The sequence below is a fragment of the Rhincodon typus genome, chromosome 5, assembly GCF_021869965.1.
Source record: "Rhincodon typus isolate 14 chromosome 5, sRhiTyp1.1, whole genome shotgun sequence".
NCBI lineage: Eukaryota > Metazoa > Chordata > Chondrichthyes > Orectolobiformes > Rhincodontidae > Rhincodon > Rhincodon typus.
The window spans coordinates 110,326,308-110,353,445 of record NC_063336.1 but is presented as its reverse complement, the minus strand read 5'-3'; the positions used below and the strand labels follow the sequence as shown (position 1 = coordinate 110,353,445).

At 38.9% G+C, this 27,138-nt stretch overlaps 2 protein-coding genes across 5 annotated transcripts in view; both read right to left on the bottom strand.

The window, feature by feature from the left end:
- LOC109918831 (ankyrin repeat domain-containing protein 66) overlaps positions 1-495 on the bottom strand; it is a 28,202-nt gene extending 27,707 nt beyond the window's left edge. Inside the window, exon 1 of the mRNA XM_048596594.1 lies at positions 469-495. Coding sequence (XP_048452551.1) covers positions 469-495 — 27 coding nt within the window. The remainder of the gene's footprint in view (positions 1-468) is intronic.
- Positions 1-27,138, bottom strand: part of LOC109918871 (flap endonuclease GEN homolog 1) — a 96,776-nt gene that overhangs the window by 60,938 nt on the left and 8,700 nt on the right. For 2 of the 4 annotated variants that reach the window (XM_020518826.2, XM_048596713.1), the window contains exons 2-12: positions 22,868-23,062; positions 21,229-21,421; positions 17,553-17,729; positions 14,183-14,293; positions 10,738-10,811; positions 9,917-10,008; positions 6,880-7,030; positions 6,381-6,417; positions 4,784-4,864; positions 2,918-3,048; positions 2,096-2,157 (exon numbers count right to left, since the gene is read on the bottom strand). In XM_020518826.2, the coding sequence (XP_020374415.2) occupies positions 2,096-2,157; positions 2,918-3,048; positions 4,784-4,864; positions 6,381-6,417; positions 6,880-7,030; positions 9,917-10,008; positions 10,738-10,811; positions 14,183-14,293; positions 17,553-17,729; positions 21,229-21,421; positions 22,868-23,028 (1,270 nt within the window). In that variant the 5' untranslated portion in view covers positions 23,029-23,062. The remainder of the gene's footprint in view (positions 1-2,095; positions 2,158-2,917; positions 3,049-4,783; positions 4,865-6,380; positions 6,418-6,879; positions 7,031-9,916; positions 10,009-10,737; positions 10,812-14,182; positions 14,294-17,552; positions 17,730-21,228; positions 21,422-22,867; positions 23,063-27,138) is intronic. The other 2 variants (XM_048596714.1, XM_048596715.1) reach the window with 1 other exon arrangement.

The window sequence follows — 27,138 nt, the reverse complement described above, 5'->3', positions numbered from 1 at the left end:
AATGAATGGACTTCCACAGACCTCTGTGATAGAGAATGCCATAGATTCACCACCAACTTTATGAAGACGTTCCTCTCCATCTCAGGCCCGAATGGCTAATATCTTATTCTGAAACTGTGTCCCTGAATTCAAACTCTACAGCCAGGCAAACAAGCTTTCTGCATCTACCCTCTGTGTATCTCTTTAAGAATTTAGTAAGTTTCTATGAGATTGCCTCTCATTCTTCTAAACTCCAGGCCCATTTTCCTCAATCACTCATCATAAGACATTCCCATTTTCCCTGGAATTAGTCTGGTGCACCTCCACTGCTGGATGGTAAGTATCTCCTTCCCTCAGGCAAAAGGACCAAAACTGTACACAATACTCCAGGTGGCATATAACCAGTGTTCTATACAAATGAAACAAGTCTTCTTTGCTGCTATATTCAAATCCATTTATGATAAAGGTTAACATTATGATAAAGGTTACCTTCCAAACTGCTTGCTGAATCTCCATGCTAGCTCTCAGTGATTTAAGAATAAGGACACTACGTCTCTTTGGACATCAACACTTCATAATCTCTCAGCATTTAAGAAATAAAATGCATCTCCTACCAAAGTGGATAATTTTGCAATTACCCCATTATATTGCTCTTGCCAACTGACTCAATTTGTCTAAATCCTCTTGAAGCCTCTTTGCATCCTCTTCACAACTCACATTCACACCAAGTTTTCTATCGTCTGCAAACTTGGAAATATTACAATTGGCCCCTTGTCCAAATCATTGATGTAGATTTTGAACAGATGGGGTAAAGATAAAACTTGGTCTCTGCAAGGACTGCATGGTGGTCATTCATATCTATACTGCCATGGACAGATACATCTGTGACAGATACACTGGCAAGGACTGGGTCAATTAGGGCTTGGTTCTATCTCAATCCAGACCCATTATAGTAGCATTGCCCTTTAGGACTTGCCTAGTTCAGTCTTGGTACTACTGCGCCACTCTTGGTGATGGTTATTGAAGTCCTCCACCCATGTTTGCCCTGATGCCATGAGAATTCATGGAGTCTAGAATCAATGTTGAGGACTCCTAGGGAAACTCTATATCTCAGTAACTCTGTTACTCTCCCTGGGTATGTCCTGTACCAGAGATGTGCTGCCATCTCTGGTACAGGATGTACCCAGGGACAGTAACAGTGGTTCTTATAACATTGTAAGGCATGATTCTATGAGTATGACTGTCTGGCTGTTACTTCATTAATCTGTGCATCAGTTCTCCCAGTTTTGGCACAAATCCTCGAATGTCAATGAGGAGGACTTTACAAGATTGACAAGGCTGCGCATGCCATAGTTGACTTCGGTGGCTAGGTCAGTCTTTCTTTTTAGATTTTGTAGCTGTTCGATAGAACTAAGTCTGGAACCAGGACATTTCAGAGGGCATTTAAGTATCTACTTAAATGGGTTTTCCGACCATCAACAATGGTGCCATTATTCGAATAGATTAGCCCCAAATTTATTTCTGTAAATTCTGTAGGATTTGAACACATGCCCCAGAGCATTAGCCTGGGCTGCTTTATTACTAGCTAAGTGACATTACCACTGAGGAATTGACTTCCCTTTGTAATAACCTTGCAAGAAATACAGGTGCTGTTACTTCACATTTCAGAGGAAAATCTTATTTTGGAAAAGTGTGGAACATCTTTGAAAATGCTTCCTGGACCTATCTTAAATGAAGAACCTAAACAGATTTCTCCTCTAGATAGGAGTATACATTTAGGCATGAAGTGGCTCTTGTGATATAGTGGTAATTGCCCTACCTCTGGCCTAGAAGGTCAAGCCCCACCTGTCCCAGAGATGTGTCATTGCATGATTGAACAGGTTAATTTAAATTATTTTTTAGAACCAGTCTGGTGATGTCAATAAGATGTCGTGAAACACAGAGCTATTACACAATCTCGCCCATAAATATAATCAAAACTCATGGCCACGTGGATTCTTCTGTGATAATCTTATATGACATGTGGTCTTCTTTGACACAAGCTAAAAGTATGATCACAAGGGCAGGTCATACTATTTCACATCTCATACAAAAATTATATTTTTTAACAAATTACCTGGCTTTCCCCATAGAATTTCAAAACAGGGAATCCCATTTCGAATTCTTGTTTTGACAATGCTTAAAAAGAAATAAAGAAGAAAAAAAGTTTGAAATTCCACATAACCTCAGAATCGTACAATTCCCACAGTGTCGGGATAGGTCATTCAGCCCCAACAAGTCCACACCGATCCTCCAAAGAGCAACCCATCTAGACCCATCCTTGCATTTCCCATGGCTAATGCACCTAGCCTACAAATCCCTGGGCACTATGGACAATTTACATGGCCTATTCACCTAACTTGCACATCTTTGAACTGTGGGAGGAAACCAGAGCACCCGCTGGAAAGCCACACAGACATGGGGTGAACGTGTAAACTCCACACAGACACCCAAGGGTATAATTGAACCAAGGTCCCTGTGAGGCAGCAGTGATAACCACTGAGCCACCACTGACTGCACTGCAACAAAACCAAGTGTATAATGTATCCATATGTAAATTATTATAGAAGAGAAGTACTTTGACAGGCAGATCAATTCAGATATTTTCTGTATTCCATTTTCTATTTATCTGGCTTTTATGCATGGATAAGAAGACACATGCAGTGGATCCCACTTCCCACACTCCCCGAAAAAAAAACAATGCAAGCGCATGTTTATCCAGCTACTTCTCCTAATCGAGCATTAACTCACCTTGTGAGGACATGGTAAAAGGCATTAAGTACGATGCAAAGCATGTAAACAACCTTCAGTTAAGTCTAGAATGTCAGTAAATACCCACACAGTATACTGCTCAACATACAAATGAAGAAAAAGTAATGGTTAATTCAAAACATAGTACCTCATTGGCTGCAAATGACATGGGTCTATTCTTCCCAATTTTCTTTCCATCATATCGTGGTGTGAAAGTAACATCAGCACTTTCTCACATGTATAGTGTCTAGGCCACTCCATTTTATCCAGGGCAAAATTCTAGATGTATGAAGCAAGATTCTGTTAATGTGGCATGATCAGCTATCTTTGTCAAGGCACTGCCAGATGATCCATGTAGGAAACCCAAATTTTCTCTGCATTTTCCTACAAGCGTACACATTAAAATTGAATTCTATCAACCAAACCAATGCCAGTGCATTCTATTTTGTCTGCTGTGCCAATGTATTTTCTGATTTCTCTGTCTCAGTTTGACTTTTTAAAATGTACTTTCACTGTAATATCGGAACATTTGGTGTTTCCTCTTGCTTACTTTTAATTTTAACTGTTGATCATTCTGGTTCGTGGATTATGGCGTGAGTTACATGGTCTCAGAATGTTATTTGTCTGCCAGAGAGCACAAGCTTTCTTGCATTACACGTGGACTCCACAATTTTTCTAATTGACTTGTCCCAATGGATCGTGCAGTCCTTTGCAATAGGCAAGGGTTTTCTGTTAGAGTGCTATCCGCATTTTTGTGTTATTTGCAGGAGGTCTGTGCCTCTATCCCTACAGATAACAAGGGTTTAGCGTATTTTCAGCAAATTGTTCAGTAACATAACAAGTCACTGTTTAGTCAAGCATTCTTTGATTGATAACATTCGGCATAAAGTCCCGTGCTTCAATAAAGAGAAAAGAGGTCTTGCTTGTCAATGTGGTCTTTTGTACTAGAAACAAGAGAAATGTACTCAAAGAAAAATCTGTTGCAACAGTAAACATTTGGTAAATCCTGGTGGGTATTGATCAGTAGATGGAAACTTGATTGATAATTTTGCTGATTAGTTCAAGAATGCATTCTTCAATTGTAGTGCAATACCAATTCCCAGCTAAAACCAAGTAACTCAGTAAAAACCTATTGATCAAACTTGAGATCTGCCTTGTCTCAAATCTCAAATGCTTAGCATTATATGTGTAATTCATGTACCATTTGATCCTGATAATCTTCAGGTTACTAATTAAAGTTCAAAACATTCTTGTGTTTTAAACCCCTGTTCTGTCTTAGACTCAGTCCACACATTTCTTAAGTCTCAATAAATTTGTGTGTATTAGTATTTTGTAGTAATCTTACGTATTTATATACCTAATTTCAGAGACTGACAAAAGGGGTGATTGAAGAGATAAAGGAAATAATTACCAAAGACTTAACTGGAAAAGGGTTTAAAAACTAATGCGGTTTCAGCTTTTTGCTTAAAGACAAGGGTTGCCAACAATGATTGTGGACAAAGGAACTCGAAGTCTGGGCCTGGGAAGTTAAGAACAGTGACAAGTTACTTTTTTCTAGTTGAAGATGTAACTTTTGTGGACCTTGCAAAAACTGTCTTGAGGTGGAAGAATAACTACCTAGCAACGACACCAGATGACAGAAGCTTGGTTAATATGTGCTGTCATTGTCTGACATCTGAATGGGGTGCTAGCATCTGTATAAGTCATATACTTTACCCCGTAAACAATTAGGATCTTGAGAAGGTTAGGACAATTGATCATTAGGGAGGAATAGTGTAGTCAATCAGGGAAATTATGAAGAGGTTTTGTTCAGCAGATTGATTACTGAAGTCAACCCTTGCATGTAGGAAGATCAATTGCTGATCTTTGAATGGTACTCAAGAAAAAACATTCTTGATCAAGTCACATGCTTGTTCTGTTGTGTAGCCAGAGTAAGACCAGAACTGGATAATGCAGCCCAGGCATTAAAGAAGCTCCACATTAAAAAGAATGTACTTCACAGAATGTTATCTACCTGAAGTAAAAGCAATTTTGGACGTTTCCATTGAATACGCTGAATTAGTTGGTCCTTACTGATAAGAAACTCTCTGATCACCTGAAACACAAATTATATAATGCCATAATAGAATGGTTATGTCACAGAAGGAGCCATCTTGTTCTTTGCGTATGTGTCAGTTCTCTGAAAAGGCAACTCATTTAGTTCAACTCTCCTGCATTTTCTCTGTAATCCAGCAATGTTTTCTCCTCAGATAATTAACAAATTCTCTTTTGAAATTAATGTTTGAATCTGTCTCCACTATACCCTCAGGTAACGCATTCCGGATCCTAACTACTCATTGCGTAAAAATGTTTTTCTTCATGTCATCTTTTGCTCTTTAATAATTGGCTTAAGATCAACATCCCTGCTCTCCGTGTCTGTGTGGGTTTCCTCAGAGTGCTCTGGTTTCCTCCCACAGTCCAAAGATATGCAAGTTAGGTAGATTGGTCATGCTAATTTGCCCAAAGTGTTCAGGGATGTGTAGATTAGATGGGTTATAGAGGAATGGGTCTGGGTGGGATGCTCTGAGGGTCGGTGTAGACCTGTTGGGCCAAAGGGCCTGTTTCCACACTGTAGGGATTCTATGATTTATGACTCTTCTGAAATGAGACTGGTTTTTACCTGCTATTCTGTCTACTCCCCTTATTACTTGCAACATCTTTACCAAATTTCTTCTTTATCAAATGTGTCTCCAATCCATCCACTTAATGAACTCCTTAATCTCTGAAGGCCTATTTGTGAATCTTTAATTCATTCTCTCTAATTAAGTGGGTTGACTTATTCTACTTTTTGTATACAGAACATATTTGGACAATGTTCCACATTGCTGGTAGACAGAAGTGTGCTGGCTGCACTAGCCAAGCTGTTCCAGTACAGCTATAACAGACTGATCTACTAAAAATTTGGAGAATTACCCCGTGCTGAATCAGTGTTCTCTAAAGATTCAGCATAAATTACTTGCTTTTGTACTCTATGCATTCTAGCTATTCAGTACACAATTTTACCTTGTGTTGAGCTAGGTCTCCATTAGCATCACAGCATCACACTCCCTGGTGTCTATTGGCACCTGCAGCACGTCAAGAATATTTACCATTCTCTTGGTGTTCACATATGTACAGGTAAAGTTAATTTGGACCTTATTTCATTTTCTTTTGTTATGACCCCACAAAATACCATTTATTAATCTTGGGTGTTACTGAAAGAAGACATATTTTGCCAATGTTTTTGGTCTTGTACTCATCTTGATAATATGCAAGAATTATCAATGTGATGGAAAGACAATATTTATTCTGTATGAGAGGAGAGTGCTGAATCGTTGACAAGTGAACTCTGATTGGTAGAAGCTTAGCCACAGAGAATGCACAGTTAGATGACTGCCAAACCACTGTCATTTCTTATTCTAATGCTATTGTCGCCCAATTCTTTCTGTACCTACTTTCTTCTATCTGATACTACATGCTAGTACTTACTCTCATCTAAGTTAGTTTAAACTTTCCTGAACAGCCCGTTACTAGTTGACATAGATCTGTCTCATAAGGAGTTAACATTTGAAAAAATATATTTCCAGTTTTACCTCTTCAAATGGGAAATGCGTACAAGCTCTTGCTTTTCTGAAATTCAAAAGAAAGGAATTCAAATTTTTGCAATGAAACTTGCATTTGTACAAATTTCATACTGTTAGCAAATACCATCAAATATAAACAAGCACAGCAACCAATTTATGAACAGCATGATCCCACAAACAGCAAGTAAATGATCAGGTAATCTGCTTTTGAAATTGGTTAAGGAAGAATAGCTATAGCAACCAGAAGAAGTCTCCATTTTTTCAAGTTGTGCCACAGTCCCTTTTACACCGGGACAGGTTTTATCTATCAAAAAGATGGCACTCATGTAATATAACCTAGATGATATGCTCAAGTAGGTACTGTGGGTTACAACTTTAGATCTGGACATGAGATTGCTACCAATTGAGAAAATAGCAGTGAAAGAACAAATATCAGTCATACACTCAAGAGTACTTTGATTTAAAACGTCTCAAGCTTGACATCATGGTACAGCATAAAGGTACTTACTTTTTTATGTTGTTCTCCACCATGTTGGATTTTTTCTTCTGTTCTGCCTCATGCCAATCACATGGACAGAGGTAGTCATCTCCATGCAGTGAACAGCATTGAACAGTTGCACACAACTGACAGCCCTTGTTTACATGCTCACTGGTTAATCCTATATGAGTTATAATAGGAAAAAGTGTAACTCATTTTTGTTGATAAAACTGATAAATCCACAGCACAATGAAGCTATCATATCCCTCCACAGTGGTTGAAAATGCCCTCGACCGTGTCTCCCGCATTTCCCGCAACTCATCCTTCACACCCCCTCCCCGCAATAACAACCAAAACAGAATCCCCCTCGTCCTCACGTACCACCCCACCAACCTCCGGATCCAACGCATCATCCTCTGGCACTTCCGCCATCTGCAATCTGACCCCACTGCCAAAGACATTTTTCCCTCCCCACCCTTATCTGCTTTCCAAAGGGACCGCTCTCTCCGTGACTCCCTTGTCCGCTCCACGCTCCACACTCCCAACCAATCCCACCACCCCCGGCACCTTTCCCTGCAACCGCAGGAAGTGCTACACCTGCCCCTACACCTCCCCCCTCACCCCCATCCCAGGCCCCAGGAAGACCTTCCACATCAAACAGATGTTCACATGCACATCCGCTAATGTGGTATACTGTATCCGCCGTTCCCGATGTGGCCTCCTCTACATTGGGGAAACCAAGCAGAGGCTCGGGGACCGCTTTGTGGAACACCTACGCTTGGTTCGCGACAAACGTCTGCACCTCCCAGCCGCGAACCATTTCAACTCCCCCTCCCGCTCCTTGGACAACATGTCCATCCTCGGCCTCCTGCAGTGCCACAACGATGCCACCCGAAGGTTGCAGGAATAGCATCTAATATTTCGCTTGGGAACCTGCAGCCCAATGGTATCAATGTGGACTTCACAAGCTTCAAAATCTCCCCTCCCCTGACCGCATCCCAAAACCAGCCCAACTCGTCCCCTCCCTAACCTGTCCTTCCTCCCACCTCAAGCCCCACCCCCATCTCCTACCTACAAGCCTCATCCCGCCTCCTTGACCTGTCCATCCTCCCTGGACTGACCTATCCCATCCCTAACTCCCCACCTACATTCACCTTTACTGGCTCCAACCCCACCTCTTTGACCTGTCTGTCTCCTCTCCATCTATCTTCTCCTTTACCCATCTTCTATCCCCCTTCCCCTCTCTCCCTATTTATCTCAGAATCCCCTTCCCCTCCCCCATTTCTGAAGAAGGGTCTAGACCCAAAACGTCAGCTTTCCTGCTCTTCTGATGCTGCTTGGCCTGCTGTGTTCATCCAGCACTACACCTTGTTATATAAGTTATCACTTATACTTTTTAGCTACGCAGTTACTTCAATCCTCAGTCATTTAGATCGACAGAATCGATAGAATCTATCCATTAACCCTTCACATTCACTGCCTCAGTCTTTCTTTTTAAGGCTCCACCTAGTTTGCATTTCTTTCATCAAGCTTTTCATCACCCCACCACTTCCTTTCCACCACAGTGTCCAATTTTGTCCGGTTAAGCCCCAGCAAAGAATGTTGGAATGTTTCTCTACATTAAAGATGCTTTATAAACATGAGTTTTTTTTTCAAAGTACAGAGCTAAGACTAAACAAATGGTAAATCTGCTGGGTTACTGTCCATAAAAGCATAACTAATCGCTAGACTTTACACTCCTTCAGTGGTATTGAACATAGGGAGCACAAAGTCCAGCTAGTGGCTTTCATGTTCCCCACCCATCAGTCTCTGGCCAGACTGAAATTTTATGGGGGTGGGGAGGCATGGTTTGGGGAGGTGTCAGGCTAGCTGTCTGCTCTTGGGTTTATTGAGGTTTTTAAGGGAATCACCCTGCCCAAGTCAGTATTTTACAAGTAGCATGAAGTAGTCTGTGCCTTTAGGGGAGGTTCATTGCATATGCGAATTCTGACAGATTTAGCTGTGTAGGTTAATGTTCAACAAGGATTAGCAACCTCCTCTGAAATTCCCTGCACCCGTTGAAGTCAAAGCGTCAAGGTCACTTCTACGTGTAACTAACTCACCGGCCTCTTGAACCTAGTCTCTCATCTCCCTTACTGAGACCCCTGACTCTACACTTACCTGGGCATTGTGGGACTGCCTGCAATTCCAATAGTGATTACTTTTCCTGGTTGGCACTGTAGTGAACATAGAACTTTCGGCCATCTGATTGGCCAGAAGCTCTCCAAGATGGTACTTCCTCCCTTAAAATGGGAAGGAAATCTAGCTTTAAGGTAATTATTTCTCTGTGTTATTTTTATCTCTGTAAACACAGTATCTAGTATTAGATGTGATTCTTGTGATTGGAAATTTGCTAAATCATTCTGAGTGTGTGAAGAATGACACTGACAACCAATTTAAGATTGTCAGTCAGTTCACAGTGCATTGCACTTGCACTGGAAGCTACATATATTAACAGACAGATTCCTGCTCTTTGCAGACTGAAAGAACAAGTCTAAATAGTGCACCTGCTTTAACTGAACAAAATAGCTGACAGTGATTCTCTTGTTTTTTTTTCAGGGCAATGACGTGACCAATCAGAGTCAACTTGCTTGGTTCAGTTTAAGCAAAGTTTGGCAGTTAACTGTCAGTCATCATCCAAATGATACATACTCCACTGCAATGCACTCACTATCTAGCGGTTTTCTTATACAATATAAAAATGTTGCTGCCCCTTTAAAGTGGCAGTCTTATAAATGGCCTGATGGGCGTAGGACAAAAGTTTTCAATTTTTTTTAAGAATATGCAAGATCTGGACTACCAAATGTTAGTTCTCATCCTAATGATAGATTTCTCCCTTTAACCAAATCACTAGAAACACAGACCTTAAAAGATTTGTTTTTATATTTGTAAATGTAAAGAGCCCGGAAAGTTTCTGGACTTTACTTCAAAGAAGGTGATAAATGAGTTTTGCTAGACTATAAATGTGGATATCCCAGGAATTCTATCGAGTGGTTTTGAACAGCATATGAGATCAAAAGTTGGCTACCTGGGTGTCGGCACACAGAGCAGTGTGCTTTCTTTTCCACAGCTGGATCATGAGTAGTAAAACCATCAAACTCTAGTTTCCAGAATTTAAACCTAGAAAGATTAATGACAGTCACTTTCTTTCACATTCTTCTTTTTACTGTCATCAATTGAAATTAGTAATACAAAATATTTAATTTTTTCTTACTTCCTAATATCAGTCTTTAAAATTTGTTTGGAAAACTGAGTGTAATGTTGGAAAAGACTGAAAAAATTATACACTGTACCTTACATGGATTATATAAGGCAGATGAAAGATTAATTTAAGTGGAATAAGTAGAAAATGTAGACAAGAGAGAAGAAGAAAGAAAGGGGATGACAGTTTAAGCAGAGACATAAAACTGTAGTTTTCCCATTTATATTTGTAGTTTTAGGTCAATAAAGACATTGTTTATGTTTGAGTAGCTTTATTACTGAAATATTATTGTTATTCCAGCAGAGTTGGTAAACTAAATTAAAGGTTAGAGATAGTAGGAACTGCAGATGCTGGAGAATCCGAGACAACAAGGTGCAGAGCTGGACGAACACAGCAGGCCAAGCAGCGTCATAGGAACAGAAAGGCTGACGTTTCGGGCCTAGACTCTTCATCAGAAATTCTGCTTGGTCTGCTGTGTTCATCCAGTTCTGAAGGGTCTAGGCCCGAAACGTCAGCCTTTCTGCTCCTATGATGCTGCTTGGCCTGCTGTGTTCATCCAGCTCTTCACCATGCTGTCTTAAATTAAAGGTTAGTCTGGCAGACAAGAGATTCTTTAATTTGATGGCAGTCTCAGGATTTATTTTTACCTCTGTAGGAGGCTCTGTCCATTCATTGCTTCAATCAATCTCAAAGCCTGTTCCTTCCCAACCCCTGGAACTCCCTGGAACAAAACCAACATATAAACAAAAAAACATAGGTACTCAAAAATCTCAATCCAATGAAGGAATTAGGAAGAAGCTAAAATATAACAGGAAGTCTGGAGAAATATACAAACAAGGAGGGTGGCTAATGTAATGCCATCATTTAAGAAAGGTAGAAAGGAAAAGCCAGGGAACTATAGACCGGTTAGCCCGATGTCAGCGGTGGCTAAGTTGTTGGAAATGATTCTGAGAGGCAGGATTTACACGTATTTGGAAAGATAAAGAGTAGTCAACATCGCTTTGAGTGGGAAATCTTGTCTCACTAACTTGATTGAGTTTTTTTGAAAAAGTGGCAAAGAAGATGGCTGAAAGCAGAGCAGTGGATGTGGTCTATATGGACTTCAGCAAGGTGTTCATCAAGGTTCCGCATGGTAGACTGATTAGCAAGGTTAGATCACAAAGAATCCAGGGAGAGCTAGCCATTTGGATATAAAATTGGCTTGAAGATAGAAGACAGAGGGTGGTGGTGGATGGTTGTTTATCAGACTGGAAGCCTGTGACCAGCGGTGTACCACAAGCATCGGTGCTAGGTCTACTGCTTTTTGTCATTTATATAAATGATTTGGATGTGAATATAGGATGAATGTTTAGTAAGTTTGCAGATGACACCAAAGTCGGTAGTGTAGTGGATAGTGAAGGAGGTTATTTCAGAGTATAACAGGACCTTGATCAGATGGGCCAATGGGCCGAGGAGTGGCAGATGAAATTTGATTTAGATAACTGCGAGGTGTTGCATTTTGGTAAGGCAAATCAAGGCAAGACTTATACACTTAATGGTAGGATCTTGGGGAGTGTTGCTGATCAAGGAGACCTTGGGGTGCAGGTTCATAGTTCCTTGAAGGTGGAGTCGCAAGTAGACAAGGTAGTGAAGGCAGTGATAACAAGGTGTGGAGCTGGAGGAACACAGCAGGCCAGATAGCATCAGAGGAGCAAGAAAGCTGACGTTTCGGGTCTGGACAGCTCCACACCTTGTTATCTCAGACTCCAGCATCAGCAGTTCCTACTATCTTGTAGTGAAGGCAGTGTTTGGTATGCTTGCCTTTATTAGTCAGATCAGTGCACTGAGTATAGGAGTTGGGATGTCATGTTGCGGCCACTTTTGGATTACTGCATTCAATTCTGGTCTCTCTGCTATAGGAAAGATGTTAAACTTGAAAAGGGTGCAGACAAGGGAACTCTCTTTGGTTTTTGAGTAATGTAAAATTATAGTGTTAAGACGGAAGAGATTGTATTTTAGCTGTGTTGGAGGGTTTGAGCTATAGGGAGAGGTTGAATAGACTGGGGCTATTCCCCCTGGAGCATCAGAAGCTGAGCGGTGACCTTATAGAAGTTTATAAAAACAAAAAGGTCATGGATAGGCTGAATAGCCAAGGACTTTTTCCCAGGTAGGGGAGTCCACAACTAGAGGGCATAGGTTTAAGATGAGAGGGGAAAGATTTAAAAGGGACCCATGGGGCAACTTTTTCACACAGAGGGCTGTGCATGTGTGGAATGAGCTGCCAGTGGAAGTGGTAGAGGCTGGTACAATAACATTTAAAAAGCATCGGGATGGATATATGAATAAGAAAGGTTTAGAGGGATATGGGCCAAATTCTGGCAAATGGAACTAGATTTATTAAGGATATCTAGTCAGCATCAATGAGTTGGACTAAAGGTCTGTTTCCATGCTGTATACCTCTATGACTCTATAACCAATAAACTCAGATTGTGTAACAGAGTAATCACTTAGCTCTGGGTAACAATTTTAAATTTAAAGTTTTATCTGGAAATTTTAGAATTTTAGCAACATTATGAAAGTTTTCATAGTAAAGTAGAATACTTAGTTGCTGCATTAGAGTTCAAAACAAAATACATTTTCAATTATCAAGGCTGCCAGAACTCAAGTGGAATAGATATGCAAGTCACGATTGAATTAATTAAAAAAGAATTCTCTGCAGCATCCTGTGAAATGTGTTCTACCTAAAGCATGTTGATGCACTCTAAAAGTCTACCATAAATGGCAGTGATAGCTAAAAAAAAAAGGTATCAATGTATTTCTGGAACACATTCAACTTGATATGATTTTATTTGATGTTACTATCAGATACGTCAGATCTCAGACTGAAATCTGGCTCAACAGATCATAACTTGCTTTGTTTTTAATTAACGAAGTGGTCAATCCAAAGTATGCAATGCCACAGATTTGGTTATAATAGTGAAACAGAATTTTACTATGCAAAAGAAATGCAATTAAAACGCAAAAAATACATGCTATTTACATACAATACAAGTGGTAAGATTTTGAAATATACAGCAAAAATATAAACCCTTCTGTCTTCACACCATAACTTTACAATACTCAAACACCAGAGAGAGTTCCCTTCTCTATCACATCTATACTGTTGACTTAACCGTTTCTTTTAATTTCAGCCTTGAGAGTTTGACAGCCTCTTCCTTGATTATTCATACAACTGAGCTTAGATTTTATCAGTTTCAAGTAATGCTTACTGAAATACACACAATTCTGAAGAGATTTGACAGGGTGGATGTTTGCTCTTGTGGGGCAGACTAGAGCTGGGGACACGGTTTTAAAGTAAGAGTTCTCCCTTTTAAGATGGAGATGAGAATTCCTTTCTATCCAAAGGTCATTAGCATGTAGATTTCTCTTCCCCAAAAAGCAATGGGAGCTGGGTCATTACATTTATTCAAGGATGAGTTAGACAGCTTTTGATCAATAATGGAGTCAAGGATTTGCTGTCAGAAAGGAAAGCAGAATTGAGGATGCAAACAGGTCAGGCTTGGCAGAGCAGGTTTGAAGGGCGAAAACAGCCCACTCCTGTTCCCAAGTTCTAATTTCCTATTCCTCTGACCTTGACTCAAGAATCATTATGTATATATCCTCTTCAGTGATGAGTTAATTTAGTTTTACTTCAAAATCTTCCACAGTCTTTATCCCATACATTCCATTGATAATCAATTTTGCAACTTGACAAACTATGAATTTCTTTTATTAAAAATAAAAGGTGCCTAAATGTCTTACTTTTCTTAATATGCTTAATTATGAAATGCATCCCCTCGTTACCTAAGTCACTTTTGAAAGGTATGAAATGGTGCAATAGCACTGCAGATAACCAATTTACCTTCAATGCTTACCCACACATACATTTGCTCATCAACTTTCATGTTTCTGAATTGTCAAACAAATTCATTAATGACAGTACATACAACCTAAATTGCAGTTTTCTTTTAAACTTGATGTAATTTCAATTGATAGGATCCATGTTAAAACATTTAACTGCAGCATGTGACATTTTTATTGGTACAACACTTGCAATTTTGAATTGATCCATACCTTTGGCAAGTAATCACAGCCAAGTAAAATTGCGAAACCAATCAATGCATCTCGGTCAAGGCCTAATTTGGAGTTAATTGTTGACATTTTATAGCAGTCTACGTGGGGATCCTATTAAAGAAGAATGTAAAACAATTAATATTTTACTCGGAGGAGTCAAGAAAACAGTTATAGAAATGAAAGATCTGGTCACTCAATATTAGATTGATGCTTAGCATGCCATGCAACGCATGGAAGCTTTGATCCTCTATGGCATCCAACCTGTCCTCCAGGTCAGCAAACTGTTCACACAAAAAGTGTTAGCAATGGAAAAACACAGAACTTACCCAGGCTATTGGATACAAATGCATTGAAAGAAATTATTTGTTTAATACGATTTGATTTGATTTATTGTAGTCACTTGTGCCTAAGTACGTGAACAGCTTTATTCGTGAGCAATACAGGCAAATCATAGCAAACAAGGACATACACATGGTAGGGGGCCATACAGATAATAGGGTGACATACAGATCATATGTTGCTGGGCATCAAAAAGAAAGAGGAAATGCTGCTGTGTTTTGAGTGTGTAATACCTCCCAGTCCAACATGGATCCTAATTTTAAGAAACTTTCTACTCTAGATTTATTCTAAGATAACGAGATAAAAGTGAGAGCTCTGATGGCGGAGTTGCCCACCCAGTGTCAAGGTTCATGACGTCTGCTCAGGGCTAAAGTGGATCTTGGGAGTGAGATATGGAGGATCCAGTAGTCATGGTACATGTAGGTACTAATGACATAGGTAGAACAAAGAAGGAGGGTCTGCATAACTCCTGTGTGGGGAGTTACATGCTAAATTAAGAAGCAGATCCTCATCTCTGGCATTATTACCTGAGCAACATGTAAATTTGTAAAGGGGAAATCAGACCAGGGAGGTGATTGCGTGGCTCAAAGACTGGAATCGGAGATGTGGGTCCTGGTTTGTGGAATAATGGCACCAATACTAGAGAAAGTGGGATCTACACACATGGGTCAGTCTCCAACTGAACTGTGCTGGTGCCAATGTTCTTGCCAACCAAATGGGAAGTAGCAAGAATTTTAAACTGAATGGTGAGGGCAAGGGAACAATTTTTGGAAGACATAGCAAATCAAAGAGAAGAGTCAAGGCCAAACAGAAAGGAATTAATACGGGAAATGATGGACAGATTGTGACAGGGAGGGATAGAGTATGAATCTAAGAGACAACAAATCAATAAGGTTAGAATTCACAAAGAGGGTAAAGGGTTAAAAAGTAAAGGATCTACATCTGAATGCATGTTTCATTTGAAACAAAACAGATAAACTGAGAGTGCAAGTAGAAATGAATATTACAAACTGACAGATATTACTGTGACATGGCTGCAGGATGGTATAGATTGGGACCGGAATCTTGAAGGATACAGGTCAGAAATGACAGGAAATCAGGGAAAGGTGCAGTGCTGGCTCTGTCAATTAATGACAGTGTTAGCACTATAGAGCGGGATGACCTAAGTTCAGGAAATCAAGATGTGGAAACAGTTTAAGTAGAAATTAGAAATCATAATGTCATTTGCGGGAGTGGTGTACTGACCCCAGAGCAATGACCATATATTACTGTAGGGTAGAAAGGAAGAAATAATGACAGCTTATCAGAAAGGAATGGCATTAACCAAGCAAGGTTTTAATCTACATATTAGCTGGAAGAGTCAGATGGGAAGAAGTAGTCTAGATAAGGAGTTCATAAAATGTTTTTTGGATAGTTTTTAAGAACAGCATGTTCTGAAGCTGATCGGAAAGCAGGCTTTACTAGATCTGGCATTGTGCAAAGAAGCAGGATTAATGATCCCATAGTGAAGGTGCCCCTCAGTAGCAACGGCTAGAATAGACTGAATTTTACATTCAGTTTGCAAGTGACAGTAACGGATCCAAAACTACTTTTCCAAAATTTAAATAAGGACAACAACGAGGGCATGAAAGCAGACTGGCTAAATTGATTTGGCAAATTAAGTCAAAGGATCGATCAATGGAGATGCAGTGGCAGACATTGAATCTCAGAATACATAGAATAGATACTTCCAATGAATAAAAGAAAAATTCCAAAGGACAGACCCACCTCCATAGTTAACCAGAAAGTTTAGAGATTCAAGCAAAAAGAAAGCATATAACTGTGGAAAGAGAGAAGGTTGGCCAGAATTTTAAAAAAACACCAAAGAATGAAAAAAAAAGGAAAAAATAGAGTATGAAAGAAAGCTAGCCAGAAATATAGAAACAGATAATAAACGTTCATAAATATCATTAAAGAAAGAAAAGTTAAAGTGAATATTGATTCTATAGAAAATGAGTCTAGAGCCTTAACAATGGAAAATAAGGAAATGACAACTGAACTGAACAGGTCCTTTGCATCTGTCTTCACTATAGAGGATACAAGTTTACATCCCAAGATAATCCGGGAAATGGAAGGGAGGAAGGAATTCAAGAAAATCACAATTACCAGAGAACTGGTTCTGAGTAAATTGTTGGAGCTATTGGCTGACATGTTCTTAGGTCCTGATGGGCTTCATCCTAAGATCTTAAAAGTAACTGGTGAGTTCAGCAATGTATTGGTTTCAATTTTTCAAAGATGCATGGCCCAGGGATAAACCCATTAAAATGGAAGATAACAAATCCAAAAGGGTAGGAAGACAGAAAGCAGAAAGCTACAGAAAAGTTAGCTTAGCAGCTGTCATAGGGAAATGATAGAAAATATTATTATTAAAGAAGTTATAACAGGCATTTCACTAAGTCAATGGTAATCGGGCAACATAGTTTTGTGAATGGAATTCATGTTTGACCAATCTATTAGAATTCTTTCAAGAGGTATCACATGCTGTCAATAAAGGGGAACTGATGGATGTACTTAAACTTCCAGCAGGTATTTGAAATGCTGCCACATCAGAGGTTATTGAAATTTTATTTTCAGCATAATGTAGAGGTAGCAGATGAGTTACGACCCAACAATGTACAGCTAAGGTGAATGAAGAAAAATGAAGAGTGATTAAAAAAGATTGTACTGTGTATGAAGAGGTGTTCCATTTCCCAGCAGATTGCCCATAGCATTCTTTTCGAGGTAAGTTTCTCTTTGTAGCTATTCATAATTGATAAATTTATAAAACATTTCTAGCAGTTGCACATTGGTTGTTTGAGTGTTTTTTAACATTTGATTTACAGTTTCTTTTCAGTCAGTTCTGAATTACTGCTATTTTGTTTTGATTTAATTAACAAAATGGGACAGTGACAGAAATAAATAACAGGAAATGAGGCAAACTTAATCCTTAAATGATTTAAATTTAGGCAGTAGGTACAGACGATGTTGATAACATTATCACACTCTGAGGTACCTTTGTGTTCATGGTGAAGTTTCTGTACACAGTTTGAGCTCCATACAAGAAAGCATCACCATCATTGGTGATACAACCATCAACATATCCATTTTCATTTAGGTAGGCACACATAGCTTCGGCCTCTCCAGCTGCACAAACCCATGGGATGCCTAAACAATCCAGCAGTTCACAACACTGAAAATAAAAATAACATAGTTCACAATTACAGATTTTTTTTGGTAAACATTTCTATTTGTCAAGACCTGAGGATGGGGAACATAAAACTTAGGAGTGCAACATGCATACTAATTTCCGTCATTCATTGACTTGGATATATGCCAACAAGTTCTGAAATCTCTTCCTATTTAAATAATATTTTTTTTTTTCTTAAACTCAAACTCATTGATGATTACAGTACAAAAAGAGGTGATTCGGTCCATTATGTCCACGCTGATCATCAAGGATCTGACAACATTAATTCCATTTTGCAGTGTATGTCTTATATCCTTGGAGGCTGTGCAAAGCAAGCAAACATTTAAAGGGAATCCAGGAACTTGAGTGCTCCAGTGAATATCAATGAGCCAGATCTGATCTGAACATGCAGCCATCTGATCTGGAGTCAAGTGTACTATCGTTGCGACATAAGCCCACCCTACTGTTCTTCCTGCCAAAGTGGCTAAGTTTGCACTTTCCCACACTGTACTCCATCTGTCAAATTTATGCCCGATCACTTAGGCTGCCCTTGTATCTTTTTGAGACTTTTTATTTCCTATTGAAAACTTATTTTCCTATCTATCTTGGTGTCATCAGCAAATATAGCTACCATACAATCAATTTCTTCGTTCAAGTCAGTAATATGGATTTCAAATAGTTGATGGCCCACAAAGGTCCTTTTGGGACTCCTCTAGTTACAGCTTGGCAAACAAAAAAGACCTATTTACCCCTACCATCTCCTTCCTATTAGCTACACAATCCTCGATCCATGCTAATATGTTACCAAGAACTGTAAAGGTCCTTCAGAGGGGCATTATAAAATTTGACACTGAGCCACATAAAATGATATTAGGGAAGATTACTAATAGCTTACAAAGCATGAACAAGGAGCTGAACTATGTCATTCAGCCCTTCTAGCCTGCCCCACCATTTAATAAGATTGTGGCTGATCTGTTTGTGACTTCAAATCCACATTCCTGCCGACCATATCATTTGGCTTGATCAAAGAGGTAGGAATTAAGGAGTATGTTAAAGAACTAAAGTGTAGTATGGAATCAGAGAAAATTTGCTAGGAAATTACAGAGTTTAGATTTCAGGCAAGTGAAGGTATTACCATAAATGGTGAAGTGATTAAAAACCAGATCTTCAAAATGCCAGAATTGGAAGAATGCAGATAAGCCGCAGGATTGTGGGGCTAGAAGAGTTGACAGATATAGGGAAGAAATGAAGGGAGTTTAAAGCAAGGAGAGAATTTTAAAATGGAGGTATCGTTTAAGTGGAAACAAGTGTAGGCCAATGAAAACGGGATGATGAATGAATGGGATTTGGTCCAAATTAGGACATCAGCAGCAGAGTTTTGAATGAGTCAAATTTGTCAACGGTTCTGAAGATTGATTCTTTTGTGTATGTGCTAACAAGAAGTGATTTAGAAATGATTTTGAATGAGCTTGTCAAAACAAACAAAACTATGTTAAAAAAAGTTTATTTTTCAAATTTGAATTCTGTAATGAGATTCAAATAGGTGCGTGAATAGGAACGGCTTAGAGGGATATTGGCCAAACGCTGGCAAATGGCACTAATTCAGTTTGGGAAACTTGGTCAACATGGATAAGTTGCACTGAAAGGTCTGTTTCTGAGCTGTATGACGCTATGACTCTATAAATAAAAATCACAATGTTGCTTAACATAACAACTGAAGGAAAACAAAAGACAGCCAAGCCAGACAAAAATGTTAAAGAGGTTGTCCAACAAGTTATGTGTTACATGTCTAAGAATTTTGTTACTATTCATGGCTATACCCTAAACATTTAGAAGCGCAAGTGCCAGGAGGGTTGATGCTCATGGATAGCTGGATCACAGGGCTAATAAAACAGAAGAGTTCCTTGAATGAAGACTTTTCCAAACTGTAACGACATTAAAGAATGATTAAACTTAGCACATTAAGTTGTTTTTTGAAAGGTACCAATTTAACATCTTGGTGTAGTGTGGTACAGTATGGCTGATGCTGAGTCAAGATATATGGCTGGAAAATGTCAGTTAGGAGGAACTAACTAGGCAAGTGAATCAAATTTACTTAAAATGGAGTGCCTCACACATGAGGTAAAATAAGCCAAAATTCTTATTTTAACTAAACCAGTCAGAAAACAGAGGAACACCAAAATGAATATGACAAGGAAAGAAACAGCATCATAATGTGACCTCACATTCATAGGCCACCAGTTCAGATACAGACACCATGCAAATTTAACAGGATATCATAGAAGTAGGGTGGGCATATGGCCAGGGCAAGGGACAAGAATGATGAAGGCGTCAGATTGTTAGAGGACAAGATTACACAAGTTCTGCTGCAGAAGACTCAGGAGAGGACTTTGATTTGTCAAGCTACAGAAAACGGCTGATGGGGGTACACACCAGAGAGCTTTGTGCATCAAAGTCTGCCAGAAAGCCTGCAATCCATCTTTTGAAGCATGAAGGAGCCAGCAGCAATGTGGCACAGCATTTTGTACAGGATTTGGAGGTCATACTTTTGAACATGGAAATAGTGGCCAACTGCAGGAAGAAAATTTGAACCCAAACATAATAGAGCACCTGATGGCTAACGTCTCAGTTTCAAATGCAGCACAAGCAGTTTCCACCAAACATCTGAATGATACATGGGAGCTGAAACCAAAGTCATGCATATTCAGCTTGCTGTTATCCAAACTCAGAATGCTGTGATCACGTTTACAGATATCAATGTTCAAACAGGCTTCTAAGATGACAAAAGCGCTAAGGAAAACAAAATTGCTGTCATGCTCAGAATGACAGCATCGATTGTCCATAGCAGTCTCATTTGAGAGGCATTATTTTACCATCACAGCCTATTATTTTATCTGGGCTTTCCCATTCCCTTTGTATGAATCTTTTTTTTATTGCGTACCAGATCTCCTGAATTGAATTTAGTCTCACTTAACGCTATACAATACCTCAATACCCTCCCAATCTTACCTGAAATTCAACCTTGGTCGAAGCACATATTCCTGCAGCTAAAACATTCAAATGTGCAGAAAATTTTGAATTATTTGCAGTATGTTCTAGAGTAGGAGAGCTATCACATAGCATACTACGTAATTTAGGGTTTTTCATACAAAGTAATTATTGGGGATTGCATGTGTATACTCCAAGTCGACACTAACTGCACATGCCTGTATGTAAATGTGTACGTAAATGGCAGATATGATTTCAGAACGTTAGCAGTCTTCCCAATGCTCAGAAATGATCTCGACTGAGCCTAGTTTTATCCACTTCAATTTTAAAGATCAGTTAAGTAAATCCTTCAAGTACTAAATATATCAACAAACTATAACATTGAGAACAAAGCTAAACCTTGAATCTGAATGTCATGTTGATTGTTAACTTATAAAGTCATAAATAAATTGTAACAAATATTTGCCTTATTTTACATTTTAAAAAGAATGCTCACTTGTCAGAGAGTACTAACCTCTTTAAGGACAGATTTAAAATGGGATCTTTTTGTTCCAACAGTAAAGCTTCCTTGCTTTTTGGACAAACCACGCCTCGCCTCATTCCGTTTATTCATTGTATCAGCCTTCAGTTTTGGTGCATTTCCCTCTGCCACAAAGACAAGTCTCACATCCATCAAAGTGAGACATGAAATACGAAAAAACAAATTTCTAAAATTAAAGCAAAACATGGATCAACATTAATAATACCGAAATAATAAAGGAAAATAAGTTGCAAATGTTAAATATATAAAACCAGAAATGTCTTCAAAGGTTAAACATGAATTGTGACCTTGCTTTTCTCTTTACTAATGACTGATCCACATTTTTCAGTTCTCTTTTTACTCAACATCAATAATAAATATACTGATATGGCAAAATGACTACAGTATGAATTGCTGATCTAGATATAAGTTGCAAACCTGAATTATTTTTAAAGAAATACATTTCACTCTGTAATGTTAATTCTGTAGGCCCTGGCCATATAGAACAGTTCTGAAATGAGAAACTATAATTATAAAATTATTTTGAATCAACTTGTTTGGATATGATACAACGTACTTTCAGGGCAGGTGGGATCTGCATCCAGACCTTCTGCCCACAGGTAGAAACATTACCACTGCACCACAAGGTGTTGCTTGATTAAGGAATACTATAATTAGCATGAGGAAAGAAATCGGATATCCACCCTCTTTGTGCTGAATCTTAAGCTCCACATGCTTGCACTGATTTTATTTTTACATATGTAAGTTGGCACATCTGTCTGTTTCTTCATAATTTACCCTTGCTTAATAATTTTATTCTGATTTCCTTTTACCACCATTAACACTGTCCTTGTTTTCTCTTATTTCCTAATCTAAGAGAATCCAATTTCTATGCAAAAAGAACTGGCACGACTTACTTGCTCTTTGTCTCCACATTATTGTCTACTAAGTGAGCAAGTTCCATTCATGTTAATCCCAGTTTTGAACCAGTCATTAGCAGAGTGAGAATACCCAAGGGAAACCCTTCCTTATCCCTCCCTTTTTGAAGTATCTGGTTTGTCTACTGGCACACTGTAATCGAATCTGTCCAAGTAAAAAGTCAGCAAAAATGTTCCTGCGGTCATTATGGCACAAGTACCCCATTGCTCTTAGAAACCATGCATTCATACATGGTTCTAAAATGAATATTGACATGTATCATAAACCTCATGGGAGATAGTGCTGTTGTGGCAATGTCATTGGAATAGCTGTTGAGGTAGCCAGAGTAAAGCTCTGTCAGCATGCAAAACTCTCCACAGCAGCTGGTGGAATTTAAAATCAATTAATAATCTACAATTAATATTTTCAACTGGAATATAAAGGTAATCGCAGCGATGGTAACTATTATTGAATGTTGTTAAAAATCCATCTAGTTCACTGAAGTCTATTATTTTAGTTCACTAATGTCCTTGAGTAAGGAAATCTGTTGTCTTTACCTAGCTGACCTACATGTGACTCAACAATGTGGTGAACTTTTAACCATCCACTGAAATGCCAAGCAAATCACTCAATTCAAAGACAATTAGAGATGGATAGCAATAGATGCCCACATCCCATGAAAGACTTTTAAAAAGTACTTAATATTCTAAGTTACCTGAGATGTGGCTTGATAACTGTTCCAATCATGCCTTTCACAGTTTGAGCCTCACAAACCCATAAGCTCATATCGACGGCCAACGTTTTCCCTTTAAGATTTTGGAGGGGAACATATTCTTTAGCAGGCTCTAATATCTGCCACAAATCATTCACTCCCATGCTTCAAGCTTCTAATTCTGGACACTGAATCTTCCTATAAAAAAGACAAAATACAAATCCTCCTATTAAATTGAACCATAAACATTGAGTAATTAAATAGCCACGGATACAAATGAGTATTTCAAAATTCACAACCTCTCAAATGATCAAAATGGTTCACTTTGTAGATTTCTTGTCCGAGTCAAAATGTCATGGGCCAAGTCCCACTCTGAGACTTGAATGCAAAATCCAGGTTGATACTTTTGTCCTGTATGATGGAAGCACTGTATTGTCAGAGAATCTGTCTTTTAAATGAGATGCTAAAACAAAGTTGTGTCTGCTGCCTCAGGTGAACTTAAAGTACCCTTGGGTACACTTTGAGGATCAGAGATGTGCTTCTGGATATCCTGGACAAATTTTATTTCTCAATAATCAGTAAGAAATATGCGCATGAAGAAGTCATTGCTTCTAACATCTTTCTATGTTCAAGCATGTTGCTACATTTCTTACTTTGCAAAAGCAACTTGACCGCAAAAGTACTTCATTGATTCTAAAATGCTTTTGGAATGTCCTAAAGCTGTAAAAGAGCTATATAAATGAAAATTCTTTCCTTCTAATCAATACAGTTGCGCATTAAGTAAAATAAAGCAAAACCCTTGGATGTTATGACATGACAATTCAAAACATACATTGAATGTGACAACACATAAATGTCCACAGGCTGAATTTTAATCTGGGTGCAGAGGCATGTTTTTAGAGTGGAATCCTCACTTTTTTTGGAGGAAATCTGATTTTTCTCCACATCCACATGCCCATGCTCCTCAGACCTTTCTATGGATCAGGTCTCGCGTGAAAAAACACAACTGGTCTGAGTTCAGGTTCCCCATTTTAATTGGGGAATGAAAACTGGATTTCCTCCCACATACCATTTGTGCCTGATCGTACAAGGGTTTGAAAGAACAGTGAAAGCAAGACAAGTTTCAGAGTTGAAGACAAAGCCTGCAGAGCAGTCTGGAACTTTCTGAAAGATTTTCACATTTTTAAATGCCATTATTAAGTGCTGTTTTGCAATGAAAGTGTACTTTGATACAACGCTTCATCATAGGGTTTTGTCCTGCAAAGGAAAGTTAACCAACCCAATAACCCGCCTTGTGTATTTGTCCAGAAGCAGACAGTGCATTTCCACGCAAGAATATATCTCGATGCAGTGAAAAATGTAAAATATTGTCATCTACTCTCATGCTTTTGTGCTCTGTTCAACTGAGCTACCAAATCTGTTTCTTTTTCTAAAAAAAACACTACTTCTGAAGGTAGATAAAATTATTTACACCTGTTCCCCTTCATTGACAGGCACTCTGGTTTCAAATAAAAATGTCAACCTCAACATGCTTACTTATCACATACTCCATCACGGTTGATACCCATGTGAAATGACAAAATGACATGCAAAGTCACCACATGGGTCCAGCGTGCAGCTTCCGAGGCATGAAAATGTGCAGATCGATCCCAGGTAAATATTTTACCCCTAGAAACGCCTAAGACGAAAACGGGAAGGAAAGGGGGGCAATTCTGCCTTTTCAATTAAATCATCCTATCAACCATAAGCGAACAAGCACACCTGACTGAGCAGTAGGTTTCCCTGGACATGATCATGTGGATTCAAATTAAAGTATCACAGAACGTTGGAGAAATTCAGCAGGTCTGCCAGTATTTATGGAGAGAGAAACATTTTGAGTCCAATTTCCCTCTTCTTCAAAACTTTGCTTTAAATATAAGTATGTCACTCAACCTTTCAAATTTGAAGATTAGTGGTCGAACACTTTGTAAGTATACAGAATGTACAAATTTAGTTGTTGATTTATCTGCTAGAATTTCTACAACACAAATTTTGCTTTGTATGGCACCATGTCATTTTACATTTATTCATTTTTACATTAATTATTAGTCACCCATTGAAACAAACTCCACAATTTGTAATTGGAATTGCACATCTCTATATTCCCGTGGCAATGGTCCTAATGTGCCACATTGATCTGTCCAAAATGTCCAATATTAGTGTTGAGGCTGATTGTTATAAAAAATAAAAGCGATAGAATGCGCAAGTGTCATTATCACACATGGGAATTGTGCAAGCATAGGGACGTTGATAATAGATTAAACTTAAGGACTTTCTATCTAAATGCAAGGAGCATTTGGAATAAAATTAATGAGTTAACAGCACAAATAGAGATGTATAGGTATGATGTTCTGGCAATTAGAGACATCATTGCACGGAGACCATGTTTTGGGAATTGAGTAGCCAAGGATATTCAGTTTCAGAATAGACAGCAGGAAATGGAGGAGTTGGAGCTTTGTTAGTAAAAGGGTAGATCAGTACTGTAGTGAGAAATGAGTTAAACAAACAAAATTAAATAGGCATAAGGACAGATTTGGCCTGAGTGGACTGAGCAAGACTAAAGAAAACTAAAAGGACAGTTGATGAGCAGTGACAGATATTTAAGGAGATATTTTCCAAAATCAGCCTGAGACAGAAGCTGGTATATGTGGACATAAAATAATCCACACCATTAAGGAGATAGAATCACACAGCACCGAAATAAATCCTTCAGTCCAAGAAGTCTATGCTGAACATAATCCCAAACTAAACTAGTCCCACTTGCCTGCTTCTGGCCCATATCCCACCAAACCTTTCCTACTTATGTACTCATCCAAGTATTTTTTAAATGTTGTAATTGTATCAACATCTACCACTTGCTCAGGAAGTTCTTTCCACAGACAGTAAAAAATTTGCCGCTCATGTCTTTTTTAGATCTCTCTCCTCTCACCTAAAAATGTGCCCCTAGTATTGAACTTCCCCATTCTAGGGAAAAGACAATTACCATTAACTCTATCTATACCCCTCATTATGTTATAAACTTCTACAAGGTCGCCTCCCAACTTCTTAAGATCCAATGAAAAATGTCCCGGCCTATACAGCCTTTCTTTATAACTCAAATCTTCCATACCCGGCAACATCCTGGTAAATCTCTTCTGAACCCTTTCCAGCTTAGTAATATCGTTCCTATAACTGGGCGACCAGAATTTTACATATGGAAGCTTCTATTGTATTTTGTACACTATGCTAAATCATTATCTCACCTTCATTAAGTATCTATATTTAGTCTTACTTTGAATCATAGAATCCCTACAGTGTGGAAACAGGCCATTCGGCCCAACAAGTCCACACCGCCCCTCTGAAGAGCATCCCACCCTGACTCATTCCCTTACCCCTGCATTTCCCCATGTCTAACCCAAACATCCCTGGACACTACAGGCAATTTAGCATGGCCAATCTACCTAGCCTGCACATCTTTGGACTGTGGGAGGAAACCGGAGCACCTGGAGGAAACCCATGCAGACACAGGGAGAATGTGCAAACTCCGCACAGTCAGTTGCCCGAGGGTGGAATTGAACCCGGGTCCCTGGCGCTGTGAGGCAGCAGTGCTAATCGCTGAGCCATCATGCTACCCTTTGCTACCACTTGCCTGACAAAATGTGTGCATTTAATTCTGTAATTACATGTTGTTTAGCTGCAAACTGAAAGGTCCAGATCTATTTTCTTCTGTTACACCCTTGAGTCCTAGACTCTTTAAACAGTGGAAATGGGGTAGAGAGAAACTCAAGTCACCTCTTAAATTCTAGGAAATACAATCCTAGTTTGTGCAATGTCTCTTTGCAGTTTAATCTTTGGAGTCTGGTAAATATGCATTGCTGCTGTTTTGAGATAAATAAATCTTAATATGTGATGCCTAGAAGTGGTCAAGGTACCCTCGGTGTGTTTGAACTGGAATTTCTTATAGCTAAAGCATAACACTTATTCCTCCTTATACGTTTTTTTTTTAGATACAAAGAGACAGCACACTGTCAACTTTGTTGATTATTTTCTGGACCTGTTCATGACATTTGAACGATCACTCTACATGGGCTCCAAATTCCTTTGGACTGTCAATATTTCTAGCTTTTATCATTACAAAGTACTCTGTTTCATTTTCTTTTTAGGTTTTCGCATATTTGCTGACAATTGAAATCCATTTACAACTGTTTGGGCCATTTATTTAATTCATTAGTATCTCATAGTCATGGAGTCATACA